Source organism: Heterocephalus glaber, unplaced genomic scaffold, assembly GCF_053883595.1.
Source record: "Heterocephalus glaber isolate CG9 unplaced genomic scaffold, H.glaber_assembly_v1.0 deba00001457, whole genome shotgun sequence".
Lineage (NCBI taxonomy): Eukaryota > Metazoa > Chordata > Mammalia > Rodentia > Bathyergidae > Heterocephalus > Heterocephalus glaber.
In genome coordinates this window covers 34,768,445-34,789,211 of record NW_028258305.1, presented here as the reverse complement: position 1 = coordinate 34,789,211, position 20,767 = coordinate 34,768,445, and the positions used below count along the sequence as shown (strand labels likewise).

The 20,767-nt window shown below is 42.6% G+C and overlaps 1 protein-coding gene across 9 annotated transcripts in view; it reads left to right on the top strand.

The window, feature by feature from the left end:
- The window catches only part of Rasgrp3 (RAS guanyl releasing protein 3), a 113,764-nt gene that overhangs the window by 79,029 nt on the left and 13,968 nt on the right, over positions 1 to 20,767 (top strand). For 8 of the 9 annotated variants that reach the window (XM_087216485.1, XM_087216480.1, XM_087216481.1 and 5 more), the window contains 5 exons: positions 1,109 to 1,384; positions 8,965 to 9,042; positions 13,244 to 13,360; positions 15,433 to 15,548; positions 18,577 to 18,724. In XM_087216485.1, coding sequence (XP_087072611.1) covers positions 1,109 to 1,384; positions 8,965 to 9,042; positions 13,244 to 13,360; positions 15,433 to 15,548; positions 18,577 to 18,724 — 735 coding nt within the window. The remainder of the gene's footprint in view (positions 1 to 1,108; positions 1,385 to 8,964; positions 9,043 to 13,243; positions 13,361 to 15,432; positions 15,549 to 18,576; positions 18,725 to 20,767) is intronic. The other variant, XM_021253711.2, reaches the window with a different exon arrangement.

Here is a 20,767-nt window from a genome sequence, read left to right as displayed (position 1 = left end):
TGGCAAACTTATACCCCCTTGCTCATGAAAGCTGGAGATAGGGAAGGCTTCTCACTTCAACCCTGTCTGCATGGGATTAAAGCCCTTCTTTTTAGAAAGATTGGGCCATCTCAAGTCCTATGTCCACTATGGACTAATGACAGTTGCCAGGGAAGTACAGTGTACTGATAGGTTTGATCTTGTGTTGCTGAACCAATGACAAACCAGAGGAATGGAACTTTTACAAATTAGAACCCATTCTTGGTCATGTTTGGGGAAAGAGAAGACTGATTAAAATTAGGATTTGTTAGGAAGGTCTGGTTGTTGTTAAACAACCACCAATGACTTCTCCATATAAGGAAGAGGAAGTAAACCACAGAAGTGCTATTACTTGAGCTCAATTTTGCACTCATTCCAAGTACAATGGGACTCATTATGTGTTTTCTTTTCTTTTCACTTTGTACTAAATTCCAACTAAAAAGCAAAACAAATTTAAATATCATAAAGAATGAGACTCTGACAGGGGCTCGTAGAAGCTTGGAATTATCAGTGTATCTTTAAAATTTATTTATTTGAACTCCTTTTTCTTATAGAAAAGGAAATTGAGATCCAAAAAGTGAATTGATTTGCTGAACTTCACCCTTCTAGTTAGTGCAGAGGCCAAAAAACCACGTCTTATCTCACATCTTAGTGCAACTTTTCCTACTCTATAATGTCATAATGCCCCAGGTTCACCTTCAATTAATATCTGGAATGGAACTTTCTTGGAACAACTAGATATTTTAGTATGTTGTATGCTTAAATTTGTGGGCTGTCATATTTTCATGAATTGCAAAATGTGAAGTATACATGATGTCATTTAGCATCCCAACATCCCTAGTGGTAGGCAGCAGTGCAAGCTATTTCTGATTTTTTGCAGAATGGAACAGGCTGTCCATGTCATAGCTAGACCTTGTATACTCTTCTAACTTTGTTTTCCTTGGTTACTATTTCCCTGCATCAATGTCGGTGCAACTGATACTTCTCTAAGTAGCTGAGGAATTTCCTAGCCACACATTACAGGCCCTGGGGGTGGGCAGAAGAAGAGAAGAAGACTGTTTGCAAATTCTACTTTTCCATCTGTTCTCAGAACTGGAATGAAATGACAGAGTTGGTTTCCTCCAATGGCAATTATTGCAGCTACCGCAAGGCCTTTGCCGACTGTGATGGTTTCAAAATCCCCATCCTTGGAGTACACTTGAAAGACTTGATAGCGGTCCATGTCATTTTCCCAGACTGGATGGAGGAGAACAAAGTGAACATTGTGAAAATGCATCAGCTCTCCATTACCCTGAGTGAACTAGTCTCCCTGCAGAATGCCTCTCACCACTTAGAGCCCAACATGGATTTGATCAACCTGCTCACCGTGAGTTCCAGGGGACCACACTTGTGTTAAATAACCCTTCTGCACCTCATGTTCTAGGGAACATGGAAAGATGTATGCCAGCCATTCACTACAGGGGAAAATTAATTTATGGGTCAGTAGATGAGAAGAAATCACAAAAGATGAGGAAAAAGGAACCCCACACCTATAACCAACATGGCGTGAGCTGTACTCTTGGGGCAAATCAGTTTCCTTTTGTGTGGAGAGGCCCAGTCTCTGCCCATGCACTCTGCCTTCTGAAGTTCTCAGAGAGGCTCTTCCAAGGGCATCCTCAGCCAACTATTCACCTCCTTCTGTGTGTGCTCTGAACCTCTGCTTCTCTTTGGCCTCACTGCACTGCTTTAATCGCAGCCTGAAGTAATGCCCAGATCTCCTCTGTGGCCCCATCCCCACCATTGACCTCCCCAAGCCTCCGGGATGTAGTTCCCAGCCTGGCACTGGAGGACCCCCAGGACTGCATCTCTGACTTCCGCGCAGCCTTGTTTGTCCCCACTCTCTCCCACATCACGCTGGCCTTTGAGAAATGTTGGGCTTCGTGTACTTCTATCATGAAGCACTGTCTTCTGCTTCCTGGGCTTTGTACGTTCTTGTAAAATCCTTTCCCTCTCCATCCACATGGCTGGCTCAGATTCAGAAGTCTCCTTCTTGCTAGAGCATTCCCTGTTCCCTCCAAAGAGTAAATGTGTTGGCCTTGGCCTTTGACTGTAGGAGGTGGTGCTTTGCACTGTATTTTTTCTGTTCATATGCCGGATACCTCACATCCCTGGCACTTTCCATAGTACCTGGTGCATAGGAACTCAGTAAAGTGAATGCTGCTACATATGGGAGTGAGGCCAGACAGACAAAAGAACTTCATCTACCACTCATGCTTGTTGGCATTTCCGGCACACTGGTTTAGCTAGTCTTCAGGTCCTTGAACTCTTACATGTAGCAGGTATATGAAGGAGGACATTTCCATTGGCTCATTCTTTGTGGGGAAAAAGAAGCACCAACCACATTGTCTCACTCTTGCTTGAACAAGGGGAAACACAACTTCCTTGCTTAGGTTTATAACATTGGCATCTGAAACTTGACTGTGATACTGAATTGATTATTTTCCTTTTATGTCTGTAGAAAATAACTTCCCTTAAGTTCTGACAGCTGAGTCTCACAGGGCTGCTGTATTGGAATAGGAGTATGGCTCTGGCAATTCCACTGTGGAATTGTTTAGCAAAGAACAGACCCTCAGTGTGGGTAATAATGCAGTTGTACCGTTGTCTTAAAGCAGAAGTGTCAAACACGTACATACATAAAACACAGATCTTTGGGGGCTGAGTTTGTGTAACAAATAGGAAACACAGACATTCTCTAATGGGGTGGGTGGGGGAAAACTAACCCACAACACCCAAAACACCTGCATTTATGAATCATTTGCCATGTAAATCTGCTTCCACGAATAAGAGACCAGAGTGGCGGTCCCAGTCAGACTCCAAACCACAGGCACAGGTGCTGCCTGAAGACCAGTCCTAAGGTGGCCTGGGTTTCACCTGTGTGAGCCAGGTCTGGCTGGGTCCTTGATGTCAATCACAGAGCAGGTGCCTACCTTTGGGCAATGCCTCATCCACATGAAAGACCAGAATGGAACAGGAAAATTACTTGTGAGTTATAAACACATCAAGTAACATTATGAAAGAGATCAGATAGTTAGAGAAGTATTGAGAATTTTGAATGAAATTTCAAGGGCATAAATGGAAAACCTAAACTCCAGAAATAAAAACTAAAACACAATGACTTTTTTTGTTGTTTTTTTCAGACAAGTTCTTGCTACACAGTCTAGGCTGGCCTTGAACGTAATATGTAGCACAAGCTGTCCTCAAACTCTCAGTCCTCCTGCCTCTGCCTCCCAAGGACTAGGACTACAGACATGTGCCACCATGCCCAGCCCTAATTTCTTTTGCTGGGAAGAAAAGCAAAACAGGAAAAGGATGCCAGAACCCCCCACTCCTTCCCTCAGTCTCTTGGAGATACTGAAAAAGTGGAAGCCACCAAGTACAATTTTTATTTTAAAAAATACTTATATTAGCACTTGTTTTTGATACACAGTGATTACATTCGGCTTGGGGATTTGATACATATACATACTGCATCGTGATCATTTTTCTTCCTGGTCCCCCTGGCCTCCTCTCTCCCGCCTTCCCCAGATCCCTTCTTGTCTCTACAGAGTCTACTTCCCTGGCTTTTTAACATGGCTCATTTATTTTGCTCTTAAATTATTTATGTTTTGGGTCTCTCATATTAGAGAAACTATATATTTAACCTTTTGTGACTGACATTTCACATAGTACTGTGGTCTTGAGATCCATCTATTTTCCTACAAATAGCTCAACTTTATCCTTCTTTATGGCTGAGTGGTACTCCATAGTATATAACATCATATTTTCTTTATCCAGGCATCTGTTGATGGGCATATAGGCCACTTCCATGATTTAGCTATTATGAGTTATGCTGCTATAAACATGGGTATGCATTTATATTGGGCTTTTTCACAAAGATACTTAGGAGAGGAATTTCTATTTTTAGTTTTTTGAGAACTCCCTGTACTGATATCAATACTGAGTATATTACTTTATATTCTCACCAACAATGTAGAAGGGTCCATTTTCCCCCACAGCTTTGCCAGCATTTGTTGTGGTGGAGGTTGTTTGTTTGTTTGTTGTGACTATGCAGTTCAGGCTGGGCCTTGAACTCACTATGTAGCCCAGGTTGGTCTTGAACTCATGGCAATCCTCCTGCCTCAGCCTTCTAACTGTTGAGATTAAAGCATTTATTGCTTTTTGAGTCCTTGATAATGGTCATTCTTCCTGGAGTAAGGTGAAATCTGTGTTGTTTTAATTTGCATTTCTCTAATGGCTAAGACGCTGAATATTTTTTCATGTATTTATTGGTCATTTGTATTTCTTCTACAGAGAAGTGTCTATTTCTTTTCTTTTCTTTTTTTTTTTTGGTACCAGGGATCGAACTCAGGTCCTTGCACTTGCGCAGCAGGCAGCAAAACCACTGAGCTAAATCCCCGGCCCAGAAGTGTCCATTTCAATTGCCGAGTTTTTAATTGGATCTTCTATTTTGAGATGTCTAATTTTTTTGAGTTTTTTATATATTTTAGATATTAGTCCAAAGTGTAGTTGACAAAAAAATTTTTCCCCTTCTGTAGGTTGTCTTTTCATTATGCTGATTTCCTTTACTGAGCAGAAGCTTTTAAATTTGATATAATTCCATTTGTTGATTCTTTGTATAATTTTTTGCCAAGTACTGTAGCGCAATGTTGCCTGTCACAGTGTCGTGGCCCAGTCCTACATGGCAGGTCTTGCTTTTAGCCTTGCCTCTGCAGTGATTCAGCTTTGTCTCCATGCAAAGTAGCCCTGGCTCTGGCTTATTCCTAAGGGCTCTGTGCTTGTTTGTGGGGTCTCCTCCAGTGCTAAACTGCCATGACTCTAGAAGTAAGGACAAGGAGTGACTTGTAGTCCTGGCCCACCGGCTCTGGAGGATAGCATCATCCTGCACATGAGTCCCGGGGCATCAAGCCAATTACTCCTCAGAGCCAGAATCCTTCCTTTCTCTTCACACAAGGAGGAGTTCAGTGCACAAGGAGATGCATCCATTTTTCTTGGCTACTGAGGAGCTCACTCCTCACTGCAAGGACTGAGATGTCCACCACATGTTCCTCGGACCCCAGTATCCATTTCAGGACACACATTTGTATTCACATTAGGACCACATGATAAACTGCAGTTGCCTAAATATCCATGAGCATATCTGTAAGCACAGGATGGAAAGTGTGATTCATTTTTCTCCAAGACTCCAAGTCAGATTTTTCCTGAAGTGATTGTTTGCATCTGAACATGGCCCAAGGTGCAGTAACCAATATATGATTGATAGCCCCAAAGGATAGAATATGAGAACTCTTTAGTTAAACAAGCATTAAAGGCTACTCTGCAGTAGGCTGTCCAGCAATGTTTGCATTTTCTTTAATAATTGATGGTGGGCATACTGTAATCCCAGAAGTCTAGGAAGGCGAGGCAGGAGGATTGCAAATTTGGTCAAGCCTGGACCACTTAGTGACTTAATGAGACCCTATCTCAGAGAGAGAGAGAGAGAGGGAGGGAGAGAGAACGAGAGCGAGCGCGAGAGAGTGTTTCATTCAGCTCATTGTTTAGGAAGGTTTTGGTCTGTCATTTATTGGCCCCATTCCTTTTTGACCTGTGGCAACAGCAATCTTGGCAACAGCACATGGCAGAGAAAAACTGCTGATTTCTCATGGCTGGGAAGCAAATAGAGGGAGGAAGAGGAGGTGGCTGTGGCCCCACAGTTCTCTTCAAGGGTATGTCCCTGTATTCCAGAGGTCACCCACAGCCTCACCTCTTAGAACTTCCATGAGTTGCAATAGCACACTCAAGCCTTTAGGGGACATTTAAGATCCAAATTAGTTCGGTGTTGTGGTGCACACCGGTAATACCAGAACTCCAGGAGGCTGAGGCAGGAGGATTGCAAGGTCACTGGGCAATTTAGTGACTTAGCAAGACCTTGTCTCAAAGCAATAAAATTTTTTTAAAGGGCTGGGGATGTACACACACACACACACACACACACACACACACAAAGACACAAAGATCCAAACTGTAGCTGGTGGTTTGCTTTGGATGGGCGTTTTATTTCTAATGTAGGCATACCACTAACAACTAATTTACTTTATTTCATATCTGTACAAAGTAATACTTCTCTTCCTCTTCCCTGGCATGGAGATGCAGGCCTATAATTGCAACACTCTAGAATGCTGAAGCAGGAGGACTGCAAGTTTGAGCCTAACTTGAACAAATTAGCAAGTTAGCAAGAGCCTGTCTCAAAATAAAAAATAAAAGGACTGGAAATACAATTCAGCATGAAGACCTTGAGTTCAATCCCCTGTACCACCATGATAGTAATAGTAATACCTCTCTTCATCCCTCTTCATAAGGTGTGTAGCGAAAGAATTAATTAGAGGACAAGATTTAAGAGGGCAGACCACACCCCAAGGTGACAGACTTGGGTAGTTTCTTCTTTCAGGGACCATCTGGAACCAGGAGCTTTGAAAACCGAGGCTTCTGTTTCGTGATATACAAAACACTATGATTCTTTTCATAGTATTTTTAGCCTTATCAGTTACTTTTACTGTTCTGAGTATATGCAAATAACTGGAAAGCCCCTGTATTTTTACAGTCTCATTTTTTAAAAAAGAGAAGAGTTGCAAAACTGATGAGTGGAGGGAGTTTGATGTCCAAGTGTATTTTATCTTACAATGAACATTTAAGGCAAAGCGAATTCTAACACAAAGACTAAATCTGTAACCATCTTTGCTGAAAGGATTGCCCAGTAAATGCAACCACCACCATCTGAGACAGTGGACTGGAACACTTTTCAGAAACACCCAGAGTCAGCAAATACTCTTGAACCACACAGACAAAAAGGTGTGTAGAACATAGAACAGATCAGTCTCTGGGCAGCTCCTTGAAGCCCAAACACCTGAGACAGGAGGTGGGATTGCAGGTGGCAAAACAAGCACAGCTTCGCATTCACACATAAGCAGCCTGGCACGGCCTCCGGCTGCTCTACTGACTGGAAGCAAACCCTGCAGCTGTGACCTTCCAAGCGACCCGATCGGACATGCATTAGCTCATTTAACCTTCACCACAGCCCTGGGAGGGAACTCTTGTCGATGATTTTACAGATCAGGAGACTGGAACTCAGGGAGGTTAACTGCTTGTCCAGGTTCACAACACTAATTAGGAGAAAACAAATACATGGAGAAGACAAAAACGTTTCCTTGTCTAGGCATCACCTGTCCAGTTGACATGAAAAATACCCAAGAAGGCCTTGTTTCCTTGGAAGAGCATCTCCTGACATAGTGTGTGGCTCATTTGGGTTTCTGGTTGGATGTCCTGGTGCTCCTGTCATCCTTTCAGACAGTCATCTCAGGATATGGAGGCTGAGTCAGGAGGACCTTGTTCCTCAAGGTTGAGATTAACTCCTGGTAGCAAGGAACTCTGAAGAAGTCACTTGGTTTTCTCTCTTTATTTATGGAACCCTCAAACTGTGAGCCCACAAGCTGGGAAGAGAACACAGATGTGGGAAAGACAGATGTGCTATCCACTTTCATGAGGCTTCGAGCTCAACAGCCATCTGTTGAGGAATTTAACAAATGGTGGGCAACTGCCTGGGGCAAATATATTTTATTCTATTCATGTGGAATTCTAAAAATTGTTTTCCGTTGCTGGCATTTAAATATTGTGCTATTCCATATAAAATTCCAGATTTCTGACTTGACAAATTAGAAGGTTTTGGCAACTCGGTATCAATTGTCAGTCTGACAACCATTTGCCATACATAGTTCAGTAGTCGCTGTCCCCCAATTGTCACAGATCAGACCTCTCCCAATTGCTTCCCTGACAGCTGGGGTCAGATCCCGTTTATCATCACAAATTTCTCCTACTATGGAGCTACAAGGAAAGATCTCTAGGTTATTTGTACCTATAGACTCTTTTTTCCCAAATAATACACGGTAGTACCATTGCAGTAACTCTATTAAAACATTTCTCTTAAGTTGGGCTCAGTGACACACGCCTGTAATCCCAGCTACTTGGGAGACTGAAGCAAGAGGATCGAAAGAAAGTTCAAGCCCTGCACACAGAAAGCCCTGGGTTGTCTCCAGGGTGGGGGCAAATCCCTTCTGTGCATCCTACCTCTCTCTCTTTCTTACATAATGGGCTGGCACCTACAGCCAGTATTTGAACCTAGGCTGCAGAACCTCTGCTCTTACATGTTCACTGTGCTGCCTCCCTGAAGGATTCTGGGAGCATTTAGAATGGGGCCCCCCACCTCACATTTAGTGTGCTTGGTGTGAATGTGTCTTTTTGTGTTCTAAGTCTTACTTACTCCAATACTTACTCTTCAGAGCAGGAAACAATGTTACAACACAGTGAATCGCCAGGACTTAGCACAGTGTTCAAAAATAATAAAACTGAGTTAATTTTCCTTTATTTCCACAGTTCCTTAATCAAGCTTCAAAGGCAGCATTTATCACATTTATAGGTGGTACACTATGCATCTGTCCTTGCCTTGAGTGTGAAAACCTCAAGTATCCTTCATCTGTTGCTCAGAATTTAGTACTTAGAGGCTTGGTGGCTAACTCCTGTACTCCTAGTACTTGGGAGGCTGAGGCAGGAGAATTGTTGCAAGTTCAAGGCCAACCTGACTGCATAGCGAGACACTGTTTCAAAAAAAAGCAAAAAAACCCTTAGCACTTAGGAGTTGCTCCATAAATGTTATAGACGAACTGAGTGACGGTTCTTAGCGATGCTAATGATCACAACAGGATTTTTTTTCTTTTTTTACATTTTGTTTTCTTCCTCTGTGTGCCATCTTTTTATTGTTCCGCATTCATTCAAATTATTGGACATTGGACTTTAATGATGAATTTGAAAAATATTTTGGCAATGTAAATAGAAAGACATGATCCAACACAATTATTTCCCCTTTTTGTTTCATTGTAGCTCTCTCTGGACCTCTATCACACAGAAGATGATATTTATAAACTGTCCCTGGTGCTGGAGCCTAGAAATTCTAAATCGGTGGGTATTGTTTTCTCTCTATGATCAGTGCTAAACACCATTATTTGTCATTTATAGTAAGTGGCAGTTACAATGGCATTTGATGTTCTAAAGATTGAATATAGATTTTTAAAAATCTACATTATTCCCATTTTACCAATGAAACGGCTTACCCTTTAAGAGTATGAGAATTATTTCTTCATATAAGATGGTAATAAGGATGAAGAACATCATTCCTATTATTGTTTTATTATTGATCTTCTATTTCTTATATCCTCTGTAGTACACCTACATATAGGATCCAAAAGAAAAAAGAAAGAATTGTCTTGAAGATGAGTTATAACCTTCCAGGCTTTGTAAACACACACACACACACACGCGCGCGTGCACGTGTGCACAAACTCCACTCAACATAAAATTAGATTTAATAAATTTCAAATACCCTGATCATAATTCACAAACCTTCTCCTTTAGTGTTTAACTTAGCTTAGAATTTCAGCGTCACCCCGGATAGTGTCTCATTTAACTGATGGCTGACTCTTAGTAAATAAACATTATATAACAAGATCCAGACCGTTGCTTTAGTAAATGTATACTGCTGAATTTTAGACATTTTGCTCTAATTTAAAAATATGTCTGGGCCGGGCATGGTTGTGCATGCCTGTAATCAGGACTCTGGGAGGCTGAGGCAGGAGGATTACAAATTCAAGCCCAGCCTGGACAACTTAGTGACTTAGGGATACCCTGTCTCAAAAATAAAACTAAAAAAAAAGTTCGGGGATGCGGCTCAGTGTGAAGGCCCTAGGTTCAATACCCAGTACTGTACAGGAAGTGGGGCAGGGGGAGGTGAGAAAGAATAAAGAAGCCAGGATGAATCTAAAATTCACAATGAAAATATGATTTGTGTGTTGAAAGGAAAAATAAAAATGTCTGTCTGTCTCTTAACTCCTCCCACATGCTCAGTTTTTTACAAAGTCCTCAAGCCCTGCCTCCTTGCCAGCTGAACAGCAACTCCTCAGCTGCAGCTCCAGCCCGAGTCTATTAATACCCTCTGCCCCTGGGCCTGGGTGGAGGCAGCAGGGCGCTGAGGCTGCTCTCTGGCCGCCTGGCACGCACCAAGTGTGGGTCAGGGCCCGCAGCACCTGCGGCTGAGCTCCACCCGCCGGTCCCCTCCACCGTCCCCAGGGACCGTGCCCAACAGAGCCCCGCGGGGAGGCGTGGCCCAGGCACAGGTGCTGGCTTCTCCAGACCGTTCAAGTTAGCATGACGAAGAGATTAAGAAAGAAAGGCAAAGCTACGGGGAAGAACTTTGCAAGCTCCTGCCTCATCCCTATGTTCAGTGAGCCTGTATGTGAATCTTCACAATTTCCCACCTTGGCCTCCTTCGTCAGGCATAGTGATTGTGCAGAATGCCTGGCCCGCGGGCAGCACCGGCCTGCCATCCTAGCAGCTGGGAAACCGGGCCTGAGGAGCACGGGTGCCTTTCAGGGGTCTCACAGACAGTAGGTTACCACTGGGGCTCAGTCTCAGGCTCACCTTCAAGGCCCGTGCCTTTCCCACCATCCCTCCTATCAGGAACAGGGTAGGAAAGACCACTTCCGCACAGTCGTGTGCTTTAGGTCTGCATCAGTTTATTTTTAGGATAAAGTTTTGCCGGTCTTAGCAGGCAGTTCTATCAAACACGGAGAGGTCACTTAATTTGTTGTATGAGTGGACGCTTTCGAAGGCCCTTCCAAGTGCTGGAACGCTATGAATCTACGCAAACACATTCTCCGACCCCTTCCCGTCTCTTCTCTACATGGAGCATCGTCCTAGTCGATGTGTGTTGTAAGTAGAGAATGATTTCCAGACAGGATTCTGTTACCAGAAACCCGTATCGTAATGTGCTCCCAGTCGGAGCTGGCTGACCTAACCTGAATAGTCTCAGAGGTTCTCAGTCTTTTTCCCCCTCACGGTGTCTGGCTGGTTCCTTGAGGTTTACTTGGTGCTTCAATGGTGTTTTCATGGCACTCTAGATCAAAAACCAAACCAAACAAAACACCCCACTTAGTCCCTGTCTCAAGAAATAAAAAAAGGTTGAGGATGTAGCTCAGTACTAAGGCCCTGTATTCAATTCTCAGAACCACATACACATTAGAAAAGAACAGGAAATGCTCAGCAATTCCACTTATAGAATAGTTAGGTCCAAATAAATTAATAAATATTTGTGTGCAAACAATTTAGTACCCACTTGAAAAAAATAATACACTTATATTGAAAGACAACTAGTATTTTTCTTTCATTCTTAAATAACTGCAATTACTTCCTACTGGATGTGTGTGCCTGCTGGACACTGTACAATTTCTTAAATCTTGGAATTAGATTGAATGCCCTTATTTCTTGTTCCATATTGATTTTTTTTTTCAGAGATACTGTATCATTGGAAGATATTTAAGCCAGGTGTGGTGGTGCATGTGTATAATCCCAGCACTCCGGGAGGCTGAGGAAGGAGGAGGGCAAGTTCAAATCCATTCTGAGCAGTTTAACAACTTAAGGAGACCTTGTCTCAAAAATGTGAAAAGGGATGGAAATGTAGCTCACTGAGAAGACTCTGGGTGCAATCCCCAGTATTGCTGAAAAAACAAAAAGCTATGCAGTGTGAACTAATGGGTGAACTGGCCCCTGTTTCAAAGTGGTAGTTCTTGTGATGTCCATATTAAGGATGACTGTATTTCACTTGGAAATTTGCAAAATCTTTTTGTGCCCTATGAATTCACTGTAGTGCTTCAACACACACGTACAGTTTGGGAACTCAAGTATATCCTTTTCCCAGATCAATAAGATGAAAACATTGATTGCGAGAGCTACAGTGTGTGTGTGTGTGTGTGTGTGTGTGTGTGTGTGTATGTGTGTGTGTGAATTCAACGTATGGGTGAACATATGCAAATGACAGATAATTTTTAGTCCTATTGGTATGGTAGCTCACAGAATACCAGTAACACTCACCCCCCAACATTGTTAGGGGTTTAAATGAGTAGTTACTTCTTAATTCCTCTTACAAAAATGTTAATCCCTAACTCATAAGCAAGTAACCTTCTTCTGTAGGTTTGCATGTGTGTACCAGGGAACTATGGATACTGTACGAGGGTCCTGGGGCAGGGGGAGGAGGATACAAACCACCCTGCAGGTTTAGCTCCTCCCCGATCAGATGGCCAGTGTAACATGACCGTGGCATGCACTATTGCCACCGCCTTTCCCACATTATTAAGTGAAAATGTCTTACACCATGGACAAATCCAGTGGGTAAATGTGCAGAAAGAAAGTGCACCAGGAGGGGCAGAGAGGCTAAAGACTCACAGAACAGTTAGAAGGGATCAAGTGCATTGTCCAGAGTGCAGCCCAGAGGGCATGAACTTGGCCAAGAACTGGTGCCCATTTACTACAAGCACCTTCGGATGCAAATGCATTCCTAATGTCAAGTAGTAAAGCGTTAAATGACTGGTTTTTATATATTTAGTGTCATACAGAATCCACGATGGGCTGTTTTAGAGTGATTTAGTTCCTCATGTTGAGAAATAAGCCAGACTCAGACTAGTATTACGTGTTTTCCCTAATATATGTAATCTAAAACAAAACAAAGATGACCTGAAAGTAGGGAGACTATTACTAGACAAGAGGAATAAGGGGGAGAAGGAAGGTAATAAGGGGGATAGATATGATCAAAATATATACATGTATAAAAAATAAAACACAAATCATAAAAAAGTATGTTTTAGTGATATTTGGGGAACTTGGGTAGGCTATTTGGATGGGCTGGGAGGGCTTTATTTTTCTGCATTTAAAAATAGTAGAACTGCCGGCTGTGGTAATCCCAGGATTCTGAGAGACTAAGGCAGGAGGGTCACAAGTTCAAGCCCTGCCTGAGCAACTTTGCAAAACTTTGTCTCAAAATAAAAAAGGGTGGGGATGTAGCTCATTGTGAAGGCCCTGGGTTCAATCCTTCGACCCACAAAGGGAAAAAAACACCAACTCAGACTGCTACTAAACGAAATAGGTTATCGAATATGTATTTACTTACAGAACAGATTCCAATCACAGAAGATGGTTGTTTAATGATCAGTTTAGTCTATGCGAATGTAAGTTTTCACTAGTATTATTAATATACAAACTGTCTTTCTCAGTGTCCCTAGTCCTAGTTATGCAAGGCTCAGTTGAATTGATAACTGTGTGTGCTTTCTTTCAGCAGCCTACCTCCCCTACAACGCCCACTAAGTCTGTGGTGCCCCTGGACTGGGCATCTGGGGTGATGCCAAAGCCAGACCCCACGGTCATCAACAAGCACATAAGAAAACTAGTTGAGGTACGTAGCTGAGGGAGACTATGCAGCACTAGAAGGCTCCTTTCTCTGTCTGCAATGTTCTGTGATTGCCCAGAGTTAGACTTCATGGACCAGATGAAGCCCATGAAATCAGCTCTCTGGCAGATGGGAAGAATTTAGCCTTCAGGGGAGAATCTAATGGAAAGACCCTCTCCCTGTCTTGGCAGTGTGTTCTCATCTGCCCACATACTCTCAGCCACTTGCAGTTCCTTTCTTTCTACTTGATGTACTTTTGGGGAATTAGAATCACACGTGAAAACCCATTTGGGTCACAATAGGTCACAAAAATTAGTTACTTGAGGGCAGGAATATATCCTGTGAGCTGGATAGTTTTACTTGCTGTGTATTTTCAGGGCTCTGTAACACAGCAGTTCAATGTTAGAGGTCAGAAAAATCAGCTAATGGAGGACAAGGCTCAGAGTTTTTCACACAGGAAGAAGAGTAGAAGCACTAATGTGGGGATGTGGAACACATCTTGGGCACTGTAAGTTGTGATGCTGGATTACACCTCTAATGGATCAGTATACCCTCTGGTACAGTAGGATTGAACCTATGGGCTATATTGTGCTTTTTGCTGGGAAAGGATGTTTAAAGAAGAAGAAAGAATGTTCTACATCTTGGATAACCCAGGGAAATGTGAGGCACTGAAGAAAAAAAACTTTTATGGAATTCATGAGGCAGGGAGAAAAACAGTGGTAGGGAGGAGATTTCTCCTGAGGGAGGGGCTGAGAAGGCCCTAAAGTCCAGTGGCGGCCTTGAGATGATGTGGCAATAACAGAACTGAATTTCAGGCAGAGAAGCCGAGGCAGGAAGTGCCTGACTGTGTCCTGGAAGACTGACTGCTTACTTCACCTACTTGCTACAGGGGTACCTAGTGGCTCATATCCTGGGAAATTAGCAATTATTTTAATATTTTCCAACCCCAGAGATTTTTAAAAAGAAGTTTCATTTGAATGTTTATATTTACTAAGAGAGTTGGTACCTTCCCATGGATGGATTGCCCAGTTGGCTTTTTACTTTGGTTAATTGGCTGTTTTACTTTTGTGTCTTTGCTCTCTCAAATAACTTGCTGTCATTTATCTTTAAATTTGTTAATTGAGCTTTTTTGTTTTGTATATTTCATATTTTATTGTAATAAAATGTCTTTATATCTTCTGGCTTTAATGTTATGCTAAGACAAACTTTTCCCACTCAAAGATTTTGAGACATAAAAAAGATTTTTATCTCTTACCTTTGTTATTTTTAAAGCTTTAGTATTATTTTTACATTAAAATATTTAATGCATATGGAATTTAGTTTGGGGACAGTTTATTTTATAAGATTTTAGCCATTTAATTTAACAGCAGTTATTGGATGATCCATAATTTCCCTGTGAATTTGAGAAGATACTTTTTCATATTACATGGATATATTTCAAGACTCCATTCTCTGTAGTAGGTTGTATTATGTTGTTTTGATAAATATAGCCTTATAGAATGGTTCATTTCTGAAAGGGCATGTTCTTTCTCATTATATCTCATTCTAAACAATTTTAGGCTATTAACATATTCATTTCTTTTTGAACTTTAGATATAGCATGTTCAGTTAAAACAAATTCCTTCTCTTAAAATAGGTAGATTGGTAGGCAGGTATATAGATGAATAGATGGATAGGTAAATAAAACATTTTAAAATTCCCACTGGGATTTTGATTGGAATTGCATTAAACATATGCTTCCAATTTTTGAGACAATTTAACATTTAAGCTTGGTTTTCTATTGTCATGGTGTTAATTCCCCAAGCCTGACTCCTACTCACCCCCAAGGTCTCAGTTTAGACTTTGTTTTCTCTGAGAATCTTTCTTAATCTACATTCCCTACTTCATGGGGCTACAGTTTTATCATCCACAAGTCACTCACTTGTGTGTGTTGTAAAGGCTTCCGGATTTAGTTATCTTCCACTGGATTCTAAGCTCCTTGATAGAAAGGATAATATGCTATCATTGCTTTCACAATAACAAGTTCAGAGCCTGGCTCATAAACTGTCATTCAGTAAATACTTGTCTTTCTTTTGCAGTCTGTGTTTAGAAACTACGATCATGACCACGATGGGTACATCTCCCAAGAGGACTTTGAAAGTATAGCTGCCAATTTTCCCTTCCTGGATTCCTTCTGTGTACTAGACAAAGATCAGTAAGTTTTAATTTTGTTATATTTTAATAACTCTGTCTTACAGCAAAAGAATTATCAGAGGGGAACAGGAAAACCTGTAATTTACATCTTGATGGCTTCAATCTTAGAGATGTGCACATCTTTTTAAGTTGGCTTAGTGATTAGTAATCACATGACCTCCACCTAGACTGAGGGGCTGGAAAATGTATCTCCTAACTAGGCAGCTACTTGTGAGTAACAGTGTGTTGGCTTTCCATTGCTGTGACAAACTACCTGACATAAATAAATTTGAAAGTGGCAAGATTTATTTTGGCTTATGGTCTCAGAGGTTTTAGTCCATAGTAAGTTGGTTCCATTGCTTTTAGTCCTATGGCAACACAGAAATATCATGGTGGAAGGAAGGCTGTTCACTTCATGGTAGCCAGGAAACAGAGTATAAGAGACAGCCAGATAGGAAGGGGTCGGGGCCTAGATATAGTCCCTGAGGTCTGTCCTCATGATCACTAATTTCAGTTAGGCCCCACCTCCTGTTTCTGTCACTTCCCAATAATGCCATTCAATTATGATCTCATCAGTAGATTAATCCAACCAAGCCTTTCTGATCCAGTCACTTCCTAAAAGGCCTTCTGCAGCCTTCAACACAATGGGCCTTTGGGGGGGACATTTTAGATGCCAACTACAATGGTAATAGATCTGTATGATGAAAGATAGTGCACGTGTTATGTAACAAGCATTGCTCTTCCTTTCTCTCTTAAGCCATGGAAGGGCTGAGCCAGAGCTGCTGCCTATGATTATGCTCCAGAGACCTTATTCTCTTTATATTCTAGCAAGTGCAGCCCTTTAGCTGTGTACTTAGTGAGTCCATCTGTATTTATATCTATTTTCATGTATCTATAATCTCTGGGTCTATATATCCTTTTTTCCATGAATATGAAACCAGGCTCCTGGGGCTGGGTATTTAGCTCAGTGGTTCCACCACCTGCCTTGCAAGCACAAGGTCCTGAGTTTGATCCCTGGTACAAAAAAAAAAAAAAAGAAATTAAAAAGTAAGCATAGTGTTTAAAAAAAAAAAGAAACCAGGCTCCTTATGTGTATTTATGATTAATGGCAAGGATTGCAGGAAAACTTGCTCTTCTTAAAGTCAGCCGGGCGTGGTAGTGCATGCCTATAATCCTATGACACTTGGGAGACTGAGGCGGGAAGATCACTGAGAGTTGGAGGCCAGCCTAGCCTATGTAGTAAGGTCAAGGCCAGCCTTGAACTATACAGGAAGACACTCACAGAAAAACAAAAAGATGAACGAGACACTAAACGACTCTTCAAATTTTATACATTTTATCAACAAAATGTTGTTAATAAGAAATAAAATCAATAAATTTTTTTAGATATTATTTAAATTATTTTGCCTATGAGATAAGAAAGGAATCTTAAATTCTTAAGTTTGGAATAAGCCTGCAGGGACTTCCCTTTTACATGTAGAGTCTGAAAGCAATAAGTGGATCCTGCAGAAGAGCCAGAGAAAGGGGAGCCGGAGAGGAAGAAGACCAGTGCAGCATGGAACCACAGGGTCCACAGGAGAGTGTCACAAGGAAACACATCCCCATATGACATTCTGCCAGGATGTCAGCAAGCTCAGTTCGGAGAGGCCACTGAGAATGTCCTTGGTGACAGTTTCAGTAGAATATAGGCTCAGAATCTTAACAGTGTGAAGAGTAATGGATTGTCTTAGTTACTTTCTTATTGCTGAGACACAATACCTGACAACCCCAACTCGAGGAAAGGTTTATTTTGGCTTACAATTTGTAGAGATTTCAGCCCATAGTCAGCTGACTCCAGGCAGAGCAGCATAGCAGAGGAGAAACTGCTCATTGAAGAATCACAGGGGACCCAGGAAGGAGGGAGATAGAACCTTCCCGACCATGGCCCCAGTGATCCACTTCCTCCTATCAGGCTTCACCTCCCAGTGGACCAATCCACTGTTGAGTATCCCACCCTCATGATCCAATCACCTCCCATAAGCCACACCTCTGAGCAAATGAGGCTTCGGTGGGACATCCAGATATAAACCATAACATGGATGGAAATGGGGAGTCTGATACTGTTTTTAAAAATTTTGGGAATACAAAGGAGAGAAGACAAGACAGTTGTGAAATGACAGCAGGACTGAGGAAAGGAATTTATTAGGAGGAAAAGTCTTGAGCATATTTGCAAACAGAGGAAGGAAGAGATGAAGAGATTGAGCAGAGCCTGGAAGGTGTAGAATCCCGCCTAGGCTGGACAGTGGAGATGAGATCACCACTTCCTGTGCCATAGGAGGACCCAGGAGAGGACAGAGGAGACAGAAGGAAACCAAACTGGCGAGGAAGGGTATGGTCTCCAACACCTGATGGTGTAGGGAGGAGACAATGTGGAGCTCACCTATATCGAGTAGATTTGATCTTTTTTTGATTAAATAAGCTGGGGTATGTAATGAGTTGGGGGTAGCAAGGTGAGTGGAATTAAAGGTTGGTTTTGTGTGGGGAAGATCTGTAGTTGCTGCAGTCACTGGGCTCTGAGCAGTGAGACCTGAATGAGAAAATCACCCAGCAAGCAGTCTGCACAGCACAGCCTGAGGCTGAATCGATGTGAGAAAGCCAGGCCCACTTAGTACAATTTCCTACCCCTGGCCACAGCTTCATCCTCGCAACCCTATTGCTAGGCAAGGGCTGGAAAGATGTCCTTCTGGAAGCTACTCCTGAGGAAGGAGGGAGATGTTCTTTACTGGAGTACACAGGCCACATGTATGCATGTATGTGTATAGTCCTGCACACTCACACACACTTACTCACACTGACTTATGTGTGCATAATTTTTTGCATACTTTCTGAAAAAGGCTTTGACCACCTGAAGCTGTCCTTTAAGGTCCGGCCCTCCTTCAGACATAACAGGCCAGTGAACATTCCTCATCTGCTTTTGGCCATGAAGCTTTGGAAGGTGGGTAATTGAAGTGTGGCAACTGCTTAGCAATATGGAATTCAAGGACCCTTCTCTTCTTTGATTGTCCTCACAGGGATGGCCTAATCAGCAAAGATGAAATGATGGCCTACTTCCTGAGAGCTAAATCCCAGCTACACTGTAAAATGGGACCAGGATTTGTCCATAACTTTCAGGAGATGACCTATCTCAAGCCAACCTTCTGTGAACACTGTGCTGGATTCGTAAGTCTGTTTTCTACTCTTTTGTCTTGTGTGCAGTTATTTTTGCAGCATTCTGAAAAAGCAGGAAAATGGCACGCTAAATAGAAGCCATGGTCTCCTTTGGACCAGAAGTAAAACATGATGGTTCCGTGAAATTAAGGATTAAATAAAAGCAAAAGCAGTATCAGTGAGTTTAGCTGTATTCTAAGAATGCAAGGCTAGCAAGGACAAGGAAGGTTGGTGAACCCTCTTAGCTGGAGAGAGCAGTTTGTCTGCTAACTACTGCTAGGAGAAAGGTGTCAGTCAGCCCACAGAGGCCTGGCGTTCATCTCCAGTGTTCATAAGTGGCTTCAAGTAGGGAGCGCATGTAGCCAGTTCCTTCCAGCACTCATTTATATGGCATTAGTCAGGAGAAATCCATCATGGCATGGCCCAGAAATTCCCAACTCAAAAAGGAGAAAAATCTTTTGGAGAGAAGATGGTTATAATAATATATAACATTTACTTAACACTTGACAGTAACAGAGCACTTCTGTGGACATGAATACGATTAATCCTCACAATCAGCCCTTGCAGCAGATGTTTTACTCTCCCCATTTTGTCCATGAAGGTAGAGGGGTGGAGAGGCTGAGCCCGGTCCCCGGGAGCCTGCAGCTCCTAATTACCAGAGCTGAGACCTACACACGTGTTCTGGCTCTGAGCCCTATGCTCAGCCCACCCCAGTGCGACACCTGAAGATTGCACACTCCGGCCCCCCGTGTTTGTAATTCTTTGGGAAGTGGGGTCAGCTTTTGGTCCTGGCCTTAAACAGAGACTCTTGGGCTCTGCCTGTTTTCTAGTTAATTCCCAACTTGAAGAAAATGACAAATGTGGTATTGCAGTTGAGGGTGGCCCAGAACACAGGTGAGTAGGATGATTTTTCTCAATACCAGAGCTCACTTATGTCAACTATATTCAGCATCATGTCCCAGTATTGGCCCACTGAACGTTTTGCTGGTATTTTATGCTACCATCATATTACATTTTTCCCATCCCATGCTTGAAGAATTGCCTCTGGAGCTGGACATGGTGGTGCATACCTGTAATCCCAGTGCTCGGGAGGCTGAGGCAGGAGGATTGCCACAAGTTTGAAGCCAGCCTGGGCTACATAGTGACATCCTGGCTCCAAAAAAAAAAAGGCGTTCCCAAGGGTGGAGTTTCTACTGAAGCACATACACCTCTGAGAGGGGTAAATAAGAGGCAGCTCTTTCAGCAAAGATTACCCTAGGTGGTCACTGCAGCTCTCCCTACCCACTCCAGGGAGGGAGAAGTTCCTCTCCTCTTAGTGTCTCCGTTGGGAGCATATTACCAACCAGTTTATTGTAAAACCAATGCACTGTGGGTCTCCAGTTCTCTATTCTGATGGGAAGTTTTGAGAGTATCTAGACCCAAAAATGCTGATGGGGGATGGAGCTGTGTGTGACACATCCTGAAAAGTGGGACCCACTAAACAGAAGGTCAAACCGTTAGACACAGCATGGCTCAGCCAAGTCAGGATGGCCCACCTGTCCTTTGGTGGATATGAGAGTCAGAAAGCTCTTAGCAGCTTTCAAGGTCTCTCCTTGGCCTTGTTGTCCAAGCCTTCTATCCTGTCTGTCCCCTTCACCTCATTGGTACATTGGATTAGGTCTTCATTCACATACATAAAAAAGTGTGTTGGTTTTCAAAGGAATTTTTAAATACAACTCTAAAGGTGTGTCCCTGAAAGGAATTGTGAGGGAACACAAGGAACCATTCTTCCAGGACAGGGACCATCTGCTTTGGACATAAATTCCAATTCAAAGGGAAGAAAGACCAATAGAAACCACTTGCCCTGCAGTACATTTATTTCAGAATTAGGATTCCAGAACTGAAAAAGCACTGGTAATCCCCAATCTCAGATCTTTTGTAGAGAAAGAGCTGAGATCTAGAGATGTGAAGTGACTTCTTTGAAGTCACACAGATTAGCAGTGGGACCCGGACCAGGAACCATAGCTAGGTCTCCTGACTCTCAGTCCAGTGCTCCTTGCACCCAAACGAATTCCT